Source organism: Eubalaena glacialis, chromosome 19, assembly GCF_028564815.1.
Source record: "Eubalaena glacialis isolate mEubGla1 chromosome 19, mEubGla1.1.hap2.+ XY, whole genome shotgun sequence".
In the NCBI taxonomy this organism is placed as follows: Eukaryota; Metazoa; Chordata; class Mammalia; order Artiodactyla; family Balaenidae; genus Eubalaena; species Eubalaena glacialis.
Window position 1 is genome coordinate 62,015,523 of NC_083734.1, and position 14,932 is coordinate 62,030,454.

At 47.1% G+C, this 14,932-nt stretch overlaps 1 protein-coding gene across 2 annotated transcripts in view; it reads right to left on the bottom strand.

Moving 5' to 3' along the window:
- ARSG (arylsulfatase G) overlaps positions 1 to 14,932 on the bottom strand; it is a 116,241-nt gene that overhangs the window by 67,982 nt on the left and 33,327 nt on the right. Inside the window, exons 1-2 of one of the 2 annotated variants that reach the window (XM_061175295.1) lie at positions 8,327 to 8,351; positions 2,859 to 3,530 (exon numbers count right to left, since the gene is read on the bottom strand). In XM_061175295.1, the coding sequence (XP_061031278.1) occupies positions 2,859 to 3,076 (218 nt within the window). In that variant the 5' untranslated portion in view covers positions 3,077 to 3,530; positions 8,327 to 8,351. Of the gene's footprint in view, positions 1 to 2,858; positions 3,531 to 8,326; positions 8,352 to 14,932 lie in introns of those variants that run through there. The other variant, XM_061175294.1, reaches the window with a different exon arrangement.

Consider the following 14,932-nt stretch of genomic DNA (forward strand, 5'->3'; position numbering starts at 1 on the left):
TCTGCCTGGCCACGGTCACAAGGCTCCGACCGAGAGAATATTTTCATCCAAGGGAGGAAAAAGTAGCAGAGCCCACCCAGCTGACCCAACCAGTTTGCCTCTGGTCCCCGACATGCCCTTTCCGCTCAGGCTGAGAGCGTGCAGGGGGGGACAGCTCATAAGAAGAATCCCGAGGCTCACAAATCTCGGTTTAAATAATGGGCCAGATATTTCCCCACAAACCCACTCGACACGAAAAGCAGAAGTTCTTAAGCACTTGGCAACCCAGTTCCCTTTGAGGATCTGTTAAATGCTCTGCACTAACTCTCAACCTTAGGGAGAAAAAAAAAATCTGACATGCAAAATTTGGGGTGACATTTCAAAGCACCCTGAACTCCTGAAGCCCATTTACTGACGAACAAATACTTCTGAATAGCCTACTAGGTGCTGGGCACCGTGCTAGGAACACAAGGGTGGAAGAAGAGACAAGGCATTTTTCTTCCTGAAGCCCAGAGCTAGAAGGGCAGTGTATAATCTCCTGTGGCTGCCATAACAAATTACCACAAACTGGGTGGCTTACAATGATAGAAATGTATTCTCTCACAATTCAGGAGGCGAGAAGTCTGAAATCAAGATGGCAGCAGGGTTGGTTCCTTCTGGAGGCTCGGAGGGAGAGTCCGTCCCAGGCCTCTCTCCAGCTTCTGGTGGTGTCTTTGGCTTGTAGGCACATCACCCCATCCTCTGCCCCCATCTTCACGTCACCTTCTCTGCTGCATGTCCCTCTGTGTCCCCTCCTCTTCTTACAAGGACTCCGGTCGTTGGATTTAGGACCACTCTAAATCAAGTAGGATATCACAGAGGTCTTTAACTAATGACATTTGCAAGGACCCTATTTCCAAATAAGGTCACGTTCTGAGGCTCTGTGTAGACATGAATTTGGGGGTGACGCTATTGAACCCAACACAGGTGGCTAAGCAGTCACCATGGAGAGCAGCAAAGGTACACGTGAGGCATCCAAGAAAGGGTTCCTGAGGACCTCATGTGGAATTAGGAACCAGATGGTGAGTAGAAACTAAAACAGGAGTAGTGGAAAGTGCATCAAGAAGAACTAATCACTATATGTATCAATGCAATAGATAACCAACAAGGACCTACTGTACAGCACAGGGAACTCTGCTCAATATTCGGTAATAACCTGTGTAGGAAAAGAATCTGAAAAAGAATGGGTAGGGGCTTCCCTGGTGGCACAGTGGTTGAGAATCTGCCTGCTAATGCAGGGGACACGGGTTCGAGCCCTGGTCTGGGAAGATCCCACATGCCGCGGAGCGACTAGGCCCGTGAGCCACAGCTACTGAGCCTGCGCGTCTGGAGCCTGTGCTCCGCAACGGGAGAGGCCGCGACAGGGAGAGGCCCGCGCACCGCGATGAAGAGTGGCCCCCGCTCGCCACAACTAGAGAAAGCCCTCGCACAGAAACGAAGACTCGACACAGCCAAAAATAAATAAATAAATATTTTTTAAAAAGTAAAAAAAAAAGAATGGGTATATGTATATGTATAACTGAATCACTTTGCTGCACACCCGAAACTAACACCACATTGTAAATCAACTATACTCTAATATAAAATAAAAATTAAATTAAAAAAGAAAAAGAAGAAGAAGAAGAACTAATCACACAGGTGAGGCCCAAACAGAGGGAGGCAACAGCTGAAGAAGCCATCAGACAGGAGGGGCCGCGCAGAGGACCAGCGCAGAGGACCAGCGCAGAGGACCAGTGCAGAGGACCACTGCAGAGGACGGGCCGGGCTTGTACACTGCTCTTCGGAGTTTGGATTTTATTCTTAGGGTCACCAAATGCCTTTGAAGGATTGGAAGCAGAAAAGTGTTTCTAGAAAGTTCACCTTGGCTGAGGTGAGGAGGACGGATTGGAGAGGGTGAGGCCGGACGCAGGGACACCAAGGGTCCCTATCTCAGGGGAAAGCTCCCGGCTTAAGGATGCAAGTGGCTGAAACTCCAGAGACACCCCATGTGTTGTCCTAACCAGCTGGTTGGGATGATTCCCACGGAGCCAACAGGAGGGGTTTAACCCAGGCAGGTGGGATCTGAGCGGGCCAGTCAGATCAACGTCAGCCCAAGAAGAAAACCGATCTAAAATATTCATAAAACTTCGGCCAGTTCAGATATACACCTCCTCCCCTTTTGTGGTCCCTTAGCGTTAAGTGCGCCTTAAATGGACCAGTAAGTCCTGTCCGCTCACAGATAAGTAAGTCCTTTGGCCTTCGTGCGCCCCACTGACTTTCAGTCACTCTTCAAGGGCACCTTCTCCCTTAAACCCCCAGGCTGGGGTCCACACCCTCCCCACAGACTCCAAAAATTCCTGATGCAGCCTCTCGGACTAGATTGTAATCTGTACTTTCCTTTCAACCTGTCTCCACTATGAGAGCTTGAGGGCAAGGATTGTTATTTGTTCACCTTTGTGTTCCCAGCTCCTAATACACACACACACACACACACACACACACACACACAGACACACACAGAATAAGTGTTATCAGAATTCCCTGGCAGTCCAGCAGTTAGGACTCAGTGCTCTCATTGCCGGGGCCCCAGGTTCGATCCCTGATCAGGGAGCTAAGATCCCAACAAGCTGTGCAGCATGGCCAAATAAAGAACAGTTATCGTATGGACGGATGGATGGATGGATGGATTCCTTCATGATGCTGTACTGGCTTCAAACCAAATTCATCAATCAATTAATTATATCAACATGGACCCATCAATTGCTCTTTAAGTGCTTTATGCGGCCCCCTCCCCCCAAAGAGTCAGGATAAAATATCCAAAGAGATGCTGGCTTGGCATCTCCTGGCATCTCAGGACTCACCTCATTCCTTCTGCAGCCATCTTATCAAGGTTGGCAGTGTCCTTCGTTTCTGCCCAGTTTGCTCCCAGGTCACCCCACCCCATGTCATCTGCCAAAATGATCACGAAATTCGGTTTCTGGTCTCTTGTTTCCCCACTGAAGCTAAAATCCACGAGAGGATAAAGACATCCCAGGAAACTCACCCCCACCAACAAAACCTTTAGGAAAGGCCCGGCCATGGCGATCAGGGGAGGATTCCAGCTGTGTGGAGTGATGCAGTGGTGGAGTTTGCAAGAAGCTGCTGGTGGTGACGGTGGTGGTGGTGATGCCCACAGGGATGGTGGGCGCTACAGAAATGAGGCCCCCGTTTGGAATCCTGATTCAAGAGAGTCGGGAAACGCACAACCCTGAACTTGACTTTCTCCAGCACAGCCCCGTAAGGTGACGGGTCGTGTGCGGCAATCAGACCTCAGTGTCAACAACTGCTCTTTGGCCACTTAGGAAATGACCCCTCTGTGCTCAGAGATGTGAGAGCCGGAGCACAAGCCTTGCATCTATTCGAGGCTCCAGCTGGCGAGTGCGGGATAAATTTTCACATCTGCAGAACACCTGGACGGTCTAGAAGCCACAGTCAGTTCCAGTCGAGTTTCTGAGTTCCAGATGGTTGAAGGCTTCATGTGTCTGCAAGGTTTCCTGAAAGAACAGAAATTGACGAGAAAACAGAGTTAAAACTGCCAGCGCAGCTGTGTTGTACTCAGTAGCTTAGGAAATAATCACTTTTCCAGGCCGACAGATGTTTTCCTTCTTATTCGACTATTGAACAGGTTCATTGCTTCCTCCACCTGAGAAACAGTGATGCTGGTATTTGCAATAGACCTATAATTACAGGGTTGGAAGCAACAGTAGAGATGATCTCTCATAACCCGCCCACCGTATAGAGGAGAATATACTGAGGCCCCGTGTTCCAGACGGAGGGGCAAGGACCAGCACCGCACTCTGTGACATCCCACTGGTCCCCGACTCCTACCTCACTGTGCTTCTCTGATTCACAAGAAATTCCCAAACTGAGTGCGACCTTGTCAAAACCATCAAGGATTCTAGAAGAAAGGGTGAGACCCTTATTACCAAGACATGATTCTTTCTAACAGTCATGCTGTAAACTAGCATTTCTATATAAAATTCTTTTTTTTTTTTTCTTTTTGGCCGCACCTTAGTTCCCCGGCCAGGGATTGAACCTGGGCCCTCGGCAGTGAGAGTGCTGAGTCCTAACCACTGGGCCGCCAGGGAATTCCCCAGTAAAGGAGCAGTCTGGTTTTATTTTTGTTTTTGCTTTTTTGCCACACCGTGTGGCACGAGGGATCTTAGTACCTGGACCAGGGATTGAACCCAGGCCCCCTGCGGCGGGAGCTCGGAGTCTTAAACACTGGACCACCAGGGAAGTCCCTCTATATAAAATTTTTGATAGAAATTAATTGGGAAGAACAGGAAAGGAAAAAAAATCAGTTAATGGTAGCATCTAGGTGGACAGTCTAGGGAGATCACTGTAGAACTCTTTCCATTTTGCTGTATGTTTGAAATGTTTCATAATAAAATGTTAGGGGAAAATGTCCAAAAAAGGTTTAACGGAAATGTGTCCCTTTACATCTTGACAATGTAATTTTTAATAAGAAAATCTTAAGACATGCTCAACCGGTGCTTCTCACATTTAGATGTACATACAAATCAGCTGGAGATTTTATTAAAATGTAGATTCAGTAGGTGAGGCTGGGACCTGGGGTCTGTATTTCTAACATAGCCTTTAGATTACATTTTGAGTAGCAAGATGCTTAGGAAGAAATATCCAGATTCTGGTCTGAGAAGAAAACTAACGTAACTGGAGGTGATTAACCTAACTGATACTTAACCTAACTAGAGACCTAACTAGAGATGATTCAGCTTCAGCGGAAAAACACAAAACAATAAATCAGGTTGAGTTTTGAAAGACAGAAATGGAAGGTTATGCTTTCAACTGCAGGTTGCAAATGGAAACACAGAATAAAACCATATTACCCCTAGTTCACCTAAAAGCCCTAAATTGACTAGGTTAGTAAGGAGACAGACTTGAAATTCTGGATCAGATTTTAAAAACCTCTGTGGAACACCCAACCCATTAAAGGAGAACCAAGTTATAATATATAAAGATGCGGGACTTCCCTGGTGGTGCAGTGGTTAAGACTCCGCACTCCAAATGCAGGGGGCCCGGGTTCAATCCCCAGTCAGGGATCTAGATCCCACATGCATGTTGCAACTAAGAGTTCACATGCTACAACTAAGGAGCCCGCCAGCCACAACTAAGGAGCCCGCCTGCCGCAACTAAGACCCAGCACAACCAAATAAATAAATAAATAAATGAAGTCACATTCTTCAAAAAATAACGGTAATACTAATATATAAAGGTGCTAGTAGGGCTAGGGTTATGACAGATGCCATTTCCAGTTGTGTATCCCTGCCCTTGAGGAAGGAATGCACAGCCGACCAAGCCAGCCAGCCAACCCAGTGGCCAACCCGGATGGATGGGAGTGGTTGGAGGTATGTAAGTTCTGGAAGATCCAGATAAAGTCAAAAGGATAGGCAGCTATGCACTTAATCAAAATAAAAGGAATTCCGAGTCAACAGTCATGTCATCTGGAGGGCAATGAATCAATTGTTCAGCAACGCAAATTCTTCTGTTTTCCAAAAGGAAAGTTATTATTTCAAACTCAATTAGATTCAACTGGTATTTGTTGATCTTGAGGCCCCAAAGACTTCTCCCTTTCTAGAAGAAAGAGGCTTTGCACAAGCAGGGTGCCTAACAAACACTTGTTGACCTGCCTTATTCTACTGGCTTCTGACCATGAGCAACAGTTGCAGGGAGCTTTTCCTCCTAAAGCTACTTAGCTTGGAACACCAGAGCGGCCTCATTCTTCACCCACAATGCATTGAAGAATGACCCAACATAAAACGCCCCGGGGGGGCAGAAAAAAACCACTTAAGAAGGAAGTTAAAATTAAGGTGGGAACATAAGTAAACAGATTGTTTTTCTTAAGAATTCTGTGGATAAAACATTCCTCTGAGGTTTTCAAAGAGAATCATTAATACTTAAAATTTTTATGGCATGGAAATAAGCTAATTTAGCCAGTACACCATTGCCCTAGCCTTCACGCCCACACCTCCAGGGAGACACTTAATCCTTTCCCCACTTATTGTTTTTAACTAAAGGGAAAAAGCAAGTCAGAGATTCAAAGAATGGACTTCAAGCCACAGACCTTGATTAAGATCCAAGCTGACATTATGGAAAACAGTATGGAGGTTCCTCAAATTAAAAATAGACCAACCATATGATCCAGCAATCCCACTTCTGGGTATATATCCAAAAGAAATGAAATTAATATCTTGAAGAGCTACTGGCACCCCCATGTTTATTGCAGCACTATTCACAATAGCCCAAGTATCCAGTAATGGGTGAACAGGTAAAGAAAATGTGCTGTGTGCATTGTACACACATAATGGAATTACTGGGCCTTAAAAAAGAAGGAAATTCTTCTCCATTCATAACAACCTGGATGAACCTGGCAGATACTATGTGAAGTGAAATAAGCCAGGCACAGAAAGACAAATACCACATGATCTCACTTATATGTGGAATCTAAAAAAGTAGAGCTCACAAAAGCAGAGAGGAGAATGATGGTTGCCAGGGGCTGGGGGATGGGGGAGGTGGAAGGGAGTTTGTCAAAGTACAAACAACCAGTTACATAGAATCAATCACTTCTGGGACTTCCCTGGCGGTCCAGTGGCTAAGACTCCGCTTCCAACGCAAGGGGCCCAGGTTCGATCCCTGGTCAGGGAACTAGATGCCTGCCACAGCTAGGAGTTCGCATGCCACAACTAAAGATCCCGCATGCCGCAACGAATATCTCACACAGGGCAACGAGGATGCCACGTGCCGCAACTAAGACCCGACACAGCCAAATAAATAAATAAATATTAAAAAAAAAAAGAATCAATCACTTCTGGGGATCTAATGTATAGCATGGTGACTGGATCTAATGTATAGCATGGTGACTAGAGTTCGTAAAACTGTATTACATAGTTGAAATTTTGCAAAGAAAGTAGATCTTCAATGTTTCCACCACCAAAAAAATTTATAAGGTAACTATGTGAGGTGACGGATGTGTTAAATTAGCTTGATTGTGGTCATCATTTTATAATGTATATGTATATCAAAACATCACGTTGTATATAATTTTTATTTGTCGATCCTACTTCAATAAAGCTGGGTCGTTGTGCTTTTTTTTTTTTTAAAAGATCCAAGATCTTTTTTAAAGATCTTTTTTTAAGGACTATGGGCTCAGTGTCTTATCTGAGGTTACTTTCCCAAACTTTCTTTACACATCACACTCCCCATCTCAGAAGGGAGAGTGGGGACTTCCCTGGGTGTCCAGTGGTTAAGAATCTGCCTTCCAATGCAGGGGACACGGGTTCGATCCCTGGTCGGGGAACTAAGATCCCACATGCCGTGGGGCAACTAGGCCCATGTGCCACAACTAGAGAGCCCGCGCGCTGCAACTAAGACCCGACGCAGCCAAATAAATAAAAGAAGGGAGAGTGGACACAGGCAAGGAGCACTCCTGGGGGCTTAGGAAGAAGGGGGAGCGTTCGACAAATAATGCCTTCACCCCTCTTTCCGCTGGGCTGGAAGGTACTCAACCACCTTACTCAACAAACACCGCCAAGGCAGGTCCACCTGAGCTGACTGGGATGGATTTTGCTGCGCACGAGCACCAACCCTGCCCGTGGCCTCAGGAACTCGGGTTGCCAATCAGCTTTGCGATGGTCTGTGCTCTTTCCCACGACCCCGCTGTAGAGCAAGGCCGCTGGGCCTCCCTTTGGGTTCCGGGCTTGCTGATGGGGAAGGGTACTCATCACGGAAACGGCTCACAGGCAGGCTGTGGGCCAGAAGGGCTGAGCCTTGGAAAGCAGGAGCTGCCCCGAAGATGTGCTCTGCAGGCTGCACACCCGGGCCGGCTGCCCATCACCTGACCCTGGCTCCCCGTGGGCCCCCTGTGGCCAAGCAGCCCGCAAGAGCGCCTTGCAAACAGCTGAAGCAACAAGACAGTCGGGCAGACCTTTCTGGCAGAGGGCTCTGTTGGTTTTCCAAAGACAAAGCTTCGGATGAGCTGAGGCCAAGAAAGACAGAGGCGCAGAGGGAGTGTGAGCTCCGGCTGCAGAGCTCTGTGGTTTCACCCGCCCAGTCGGACCACGGTCACTGGGGGTGCTGGCTGCAGCCAGGAGTCACGCGGGGGTCCCAGGGCACCAGCTGCCCACGTCTGTCGGAAATGATCCCCCCCCCTCCAACCCCGTGCCTTCAGTCATCCATCCAGCGAACGGGGACCAAGGCACAGGTCTCGATCTGGGCGCTGTGCGTTCAGCAGTGAATAACACACAGAACCCACTGCCCTCCTGCCACTTACCTGCTGGGGGGAGGAGGAGAAGACATGGACCCAGGAAACGCATCAGGGAGCAAACCACCACAGGAGGGGGATTGGGGAGAGCGAGCCGGTGAGCAGGTGCGAGTTAAAGAAGAAGGGCAGGGACCACCTCACTGAGAAGGTGATCTTTCTAGGTGGATCCAGGAGAGAAGGGGAGGAAGCTTTGCAGCGCTGGGAGGTTCAGTCGGGAAGGGGAAGGGACGCCGCGGGCAGAGAACCCAGCAGGGCGCAGGGCTGGGGCACGTGAGGGCAGCGGAGAAGCCACAGGAGAAGCCTCGGAGTGAGGAAGGGCGCGGATTAGCTGGAATCGGGAGGAAGACAGCCTCCCCGAGCCAGAGGATTTGAGCAAGGGCAGCAAGCTCCAACTCTCAACGTAACAGGATCCCTCTGGCTGCTCTACTGGGAGATTAGGAGTCCACTGCCGCAGTCCAGGTGAGGCCAGGTGAGCCCAGGTGAGCCCAGGTGAGTCCAGGTGAGGCAAGCCAAGTGCCCAGGGCGCAGAACTTAAGGAGGTGGCGCTCCAGCTCAGGTGCCCTGACCTTGTAAGCGCAGCCCTGACGGTGAGCACCTCCTTCAATTTTGCCTCGCCCTCATCCAAGCCCAAGGGCAGAGGAGAATCCAGTTACCTGGGTGGCCAATATCAGATGGTCATTTAACGTCTATGTGTAATAAACATCCTCAAGGCCCCTTCCCTTTGCCTCTAGACCCCAACATGTCAGTTTGGGGCTGGCCCAACTCGGAAAGATTTCTTAGAGCATATGTGCGGGGCCTCAGTCTTAGCTCAACAGAGGATGGAAAGGAAATCTTTTTTCTGTCATCTTTATTTCTTTTCATTTTATTGAGATGTCTTTGACGTACAGCACTGTGTAAGTCTAACGCATGCAGCATAATGACTTGACATACATGTATTGTGAAGTGATGACCACAGTAAATTTAGCTACCATCCATCATCTCATATAGATAAAAGAAAATGAGAGACAGAGAGAGAGAGAGACAGAGAAGAAAAACAAATGCTTTTTTCCTGTAGTGAGAACTTTGAGAATCTACTCTCCTAACAACTTGCAAATATTCCACACGGCAGGTTCACTATAGTCATCCTGTTGTATGTTACATCCCCCGACTCATTTATCTTCTAACTGGAGCAAAAGAAATCTTTGAATACCTCCATCCAAACTGGGAGAGCAATTCCACTTAGATAATTAAAAAAAAAATTTTAAGCTTGAATACCTATAGCCACAGCCTGTTGGGAATATCAACCTCTGTGACCCCAGGGATGCCAGGAAACTCATCCACAGGGACAGATGACATCCTGCTTGGCTTTAGACTGGAACCACTTATTGGGACTGTCCCAGAAGGAAGCCATGTGGCAGGAGCCAACTTGGGAGAGCAGAGGTGACATCACACCACGCATCTAAAACTCAGTAGCCCTGCAGAAATTATATCTGGGTCCTTGAACACAGGTCAGAAAAACAGAGAGACTAGATGGGCCTCTGAATAACATCCTTCCTATAAAACTCCATCCTCCACTTGAGAAGAAAAATCATGAGGGGTGGGATCCAATGAAAAGGGCTTACAGTCAATTACCTGAAATCCACTCCCTTAAAGCCTGTTTGCCAAATGTTTAAGGACTTTTTACAAAGTGGTGTTTATTATTACTTATTAAACTTTTTGTTATGAAAGCTGTCAAAATACAGAAGTTGAGAAACTCACACATACCTACCCAACATCTAGATTCAACAATTATCAACACAGGGCCAGTCTAGTTTTATCCGTCTCCCCTCCTACTTGTCTTTCCCTTATCCTCCACTTACACTGGATTATTTGGAAACAAATCTCAGATATCATACAACTTCATCAACAAACATTTCTATGTGGCTCTCTAAATTATAAGAATTATTTTAAAATACAATCACAGGGACTTCCCTGGCAGTCCAGTGGGTAAGACTTCGCCTTCCAATGCAGGGGGTGCAGGTTCGATCCCTGGTCGGGAAGCTAAGATCCCATATGCCTCGCGACCAAAAAACCAAGACATAAAGCAGAAGCAATATTGTAACAAATTCAATAAAGGCTTTAAAAAACATTCAAAAATTAAAAAATAAAATAGAGTATAATTGCAATTCTAGTAAAGCCCCCATTTTAAAAATAAACAATCATTTGTTAGTATCATCAAAAAGCCGATTGGGGCTTCTCTGGTGGCACAGCGGTTTAAGAATCCGCCTGCCAATGCAGGGGACACGGGTTCAAGCCCTGGTCTGGGAAGATCCCACATGCAGCGGAGCAACTAGGCCCGTGAGCCACAACTACTGAGCCCGTGTGCCACAACTACTGAAGCCCGCGTGCCTAGAGCCGGTGCTCTGTAACAAGAGAAGCCACCGCAGTGAGAAGCCCGCGCACCACAACGAAGAGTAGCCCCTGTTCACTGCAACTAGAGAAAGCCCGCGCACAGCAACGAAGACCCAATGCAGCCAAAAATAAATAAATAAATAAATTTGTAAAAAAAGAAAAAGACGACTGATCGGGGTTCATGTGTCAAAGCTTCATTTTTTCCTGTGTCATTTTTGCATGAGAAGAGGGAAAACTTTCTCTTAAATGCTACCTACTGTCTTTTCTATTTTTGCAGATTTATCCTTTCCCCAGATCTGTTGCACCTCTACAATGAAATATGTTAGATTCCATTACGGATTGAATGCTGGTGTCCTTTCAAAATTCCTATGTTGGAGGCTTACCCCTCAATAGGATAGTATTTGGAGATGGGCCTTTGGGAGACAATCAGGGTTAGAGGAGGTCATTGAGGGGGGAGCCCTCATGATGGCATTAGTGCCCTTATTTGAAGAGACAGGGGAGAGCTTTTTCTCTCTCTCTCTCTCACAGATGGAGGCACAGCAAGAAGGCAGCTGTGAGAAAGCCAGGAAGAGAGTCCTCCCCAAGAACCAAATCAGCCGGCATCTTGATCTTAGACTTCCCAGCCTCCAGAACTGTGAGAAACAAAGTTCTGTGTGTAAGCCCCCAGTCTGTGGTATTTTGCTACGGCAGCCCAAGCCTGCTAAGAGAGATTCGAGCTAAGTTTGGTTTTTTTAAAATAAATTTGTTTGTTTGTTTATGTTTGCTGCGTTGGGTCTTCATTGCTGCGTGCGGGCTTTCTCTAGTTGCGGCGAGCGGGGGCTACTCTTCTTTGCAGTGCGCGGGCTTCTCATTGTGGTGGCTTCTCTTGTTGCGGAGCACGGGCTCTAGGCACGTGGGCTTCAGTAGGTGTGGCACGCGGGCTCAGCAGTTGTGGCGCACGGGCTTAGTTGCTCCGCTGCCTGTGGGATCTTCCCGGACCAGGGCTCGAACCTGTGTCCCTTGCACTGGCGGGTGGATTCTTAACCACTGCGCCACCAGGGAAGTCCCCGAGCTAAGTTTTATCTGAGAACCTCTGAGGCTGAAGCAGGGGCAGAAGTAAGGATAAGACCAAAACTTGGGGGAAAAAAATGCTTAATTCAGGGAATTCCCTGGCAGTCCAGCGGTCCAGTGGGTAGGACTCTGTGCTCTCACTGCCATGGGCCGGGGTTTGATCCCTAGTCGGGGAACTAAGATCCCGCAAGCCATGTGGTCCGGCCAAAAAAAAAAAAAAAAAATGCTCAATTAAGTGACGTAGTTACTTGGCAAATCTGCCTTTTGGAGAATTGGCTTTGGGGATGTGATGGCCTGTCTGCAGAAGAATATGTGTCCAGGATCCAGAAGAGTCATTTCCTAGCTCTGTGACTTTGGATAGGTTATGGAATTTCTCTGGGCCTCTGTTTCCCCACTTACTTGAAAAACAGAGCCATAGAAAAGTTCCTCCACCCCAAACCCAACATGAGGATGAAATAACCCAACACGAGTGCCTGCTCCCAATAAGTGCTCAGAGATGTGGACTATTATTCTCCCCTCTCTCAAATGGCTTGAGGATAAAGAGATAACAAACATGAGAATACTCTGAAAAAGTACCATGCAAAGCCAAAGCGTTACTACAATTAATATTAAGCAAAACTATTCCGAGTATAGACGGTGAAACCAGACTCCCTGCAGCTATTGGCTGACTCTTTGTCATAACTGTCTGTCAGCATTCTTGGCTGTTGGATTCTGAACCCAGAAAAGGTAAAAGATACAAACACTATGGTTACAACAAGGCCAAAGGGAAAGTGAAGAGTCATCCTGATTTGCATCTTCAAAGCTCCAAACTATAGTTCCTGGTCACACAATCCCATGGTTGTCAGTGCTGTTTTGGGAAAACCTGAGCTGGGTCCTTCTGTCCCGGGCAGACTCTGGTGACACCTAGCACGGTCCTTGCAGTACACTGCCTACCAGCAAATCTGGTTTTGGACAACGTAATAGTACGAGGTCAAGATGTAGAGGGGCTGTGAGGGAAATCGTCCTTTGCTGATGATGCCAATTGAAAGTGGGAATTACGTAATACCATTTGCAGCCACATGGATGGACCTAGAGATTGTCATACCGTGTGAAGTAAGCCAGACAGAGAAAGACAAATACCACATGATATCGCTTATATATGGAATCTAAAAAAAAAAGGGTACAAATGAACTTACCTATAACACAGAAATAGAGTCACACATGTAGAAAACAAACTTATGGTTACCAGGGTAACAGGGGAAGGGATAAATTGGGAGATTGGGATTGACATATACACACTACTATATATAAAATAGATAACTAATAAGGATCTACTGTACAGCACAGGGAACTCTACTCAATACTCTGTAATGGCCTATATGGGAAAAGAATCTGAAAAAGAACAGATATATGTATATGTATAACAGATTCACTTTGCTGTACATCTGAAACTAACACAACATTGTAAATCAACTATACTCCCATAAAATTTTTTAAAAAAAGAAAGTGGGAATTACATTTTAATATCAGAAACATCCAAAAGGATTATCTGTCCATGACACTGAGCTAACTGCTCCAACACGAAAACACCACAACTCTAAGATGTGAATTCCATGAGGGCAGGGATGTCTATCTGTTTCACACACTGCATAATCCGGTTACCCAACCCAGGAAGTGTTCAACCCATATTTGCCAAATGAGTGCATCTGACCTGAACCACTATGGCCGAGCCTCCATTCCACCCCGAAAACTCAGGTTCATCTCATCACTTCCCTAAATTCAGATGACCTTTCTCAGTTCCCCTGCCTCTGAGATTCTCACTTGCAAAAGCCCCCTTGCTGAGGTGCTGCTTTAGGTGATAATCACATATGTGTCCTCTCTCCTAAACTAGAGAGTAAACACTTTGAGAGTATGGACCACATCCTCCGAGGTGTGGCTTTGTGGCCTGGGAAACTACTGCATTCGCCAGTGCGCATGAGTGGGCTGTATGAGCAGAGGCTGTCCGGACAGAGGAGCAATGGACGTGGGATGGAAGGATGGATGGATGTTCCCTGTACCCAGCCCCGCCCCGGATCCCTACTAAGCATTTGAGCTCAACACAGAGGCCAGAGCCCTCCACCGACCACGGCAGAGCAGGGTCCCTCTTTGCCTCAAACCCCTAACACAGTCCTGGAGCATCCTTCTAGCTTCTTTGCCTCATCCCGCTAGCCACCTGGAAATGCAGGGATGCACTGCTCTGACAGGGTTAAAATAGAAGCTTAACAGTGTGTACTGTTCCAGGGAGCAGCCAGACAGGCTGTGCATGTTTAGACAAGATGGGGAAAGCCAGCATCTCCCTTTAGGCAAGAAACATAGCAGGAGAGCAGGTTTTCATTCCTTGGACTTTGAGGAACATGATGGGTGGGACTTCAACAGTCATCCAAAGGAAGCCTGATTTGGTGGGGACCAAACCCAGTGGTCCCACACCCAGCACTTTCCAAAACTTCATGACTCACAACCGTGCCATAAGAGTCTAATATGACATGTATTTGTTCCTGAAAGCAACGTGATTAAAATTACTTGGTTCCGAGAATTTTAATTTTTGTTTTGTTCTGTTTTTAGGACTTTTGCAACAGGCTTGAGATCATTTATAGAGGCCTCCTCAAGGCCATTGTTCTCTCACTTTTTTTCTTTATAAGCAGTGAGAAGATGACAAAACTACAGGAGCAGTAAACAATGAGGACAAAAAAGGACAAATATCAGCGTTGACATCCAAGTAAAAGTTACTCCAAAGTGAACGCAATGCACACAGCAATACATCAACACTGCCCAGAACGGTAACCAGGCGTGAGAGAATTCAGATCACCAGAGGCCCCTGGTACCCTGGGTGGGGAGGTGACCTCCCTGTCCCCAAATCCAGCATGCTCTCCCCCCCCCACTACCACCTTCCTCTCATTCTCTTCACCCTTCACCCCTCCACCTTGCCAGTGCTTGCAAGATCTTTCCTACCCGTTCTAGGCCCACCAAGCTCCATCTTCCTCAACACCCCCAGCCTCTTACACAGGTTAATTCAGTTAACCTAGCAACACAGCACTTAGCTCCCCACACAACTACCCTCTGAGGGAGGTATTATTATTATTACCATCCCCCTTTCATGGATGAGCAGACTGAGGTAGAGAGAGGTTAATTCGCCCAAAGGTGACACAGCTACCAGGGCAGACCTGGGATTCCAGTCGG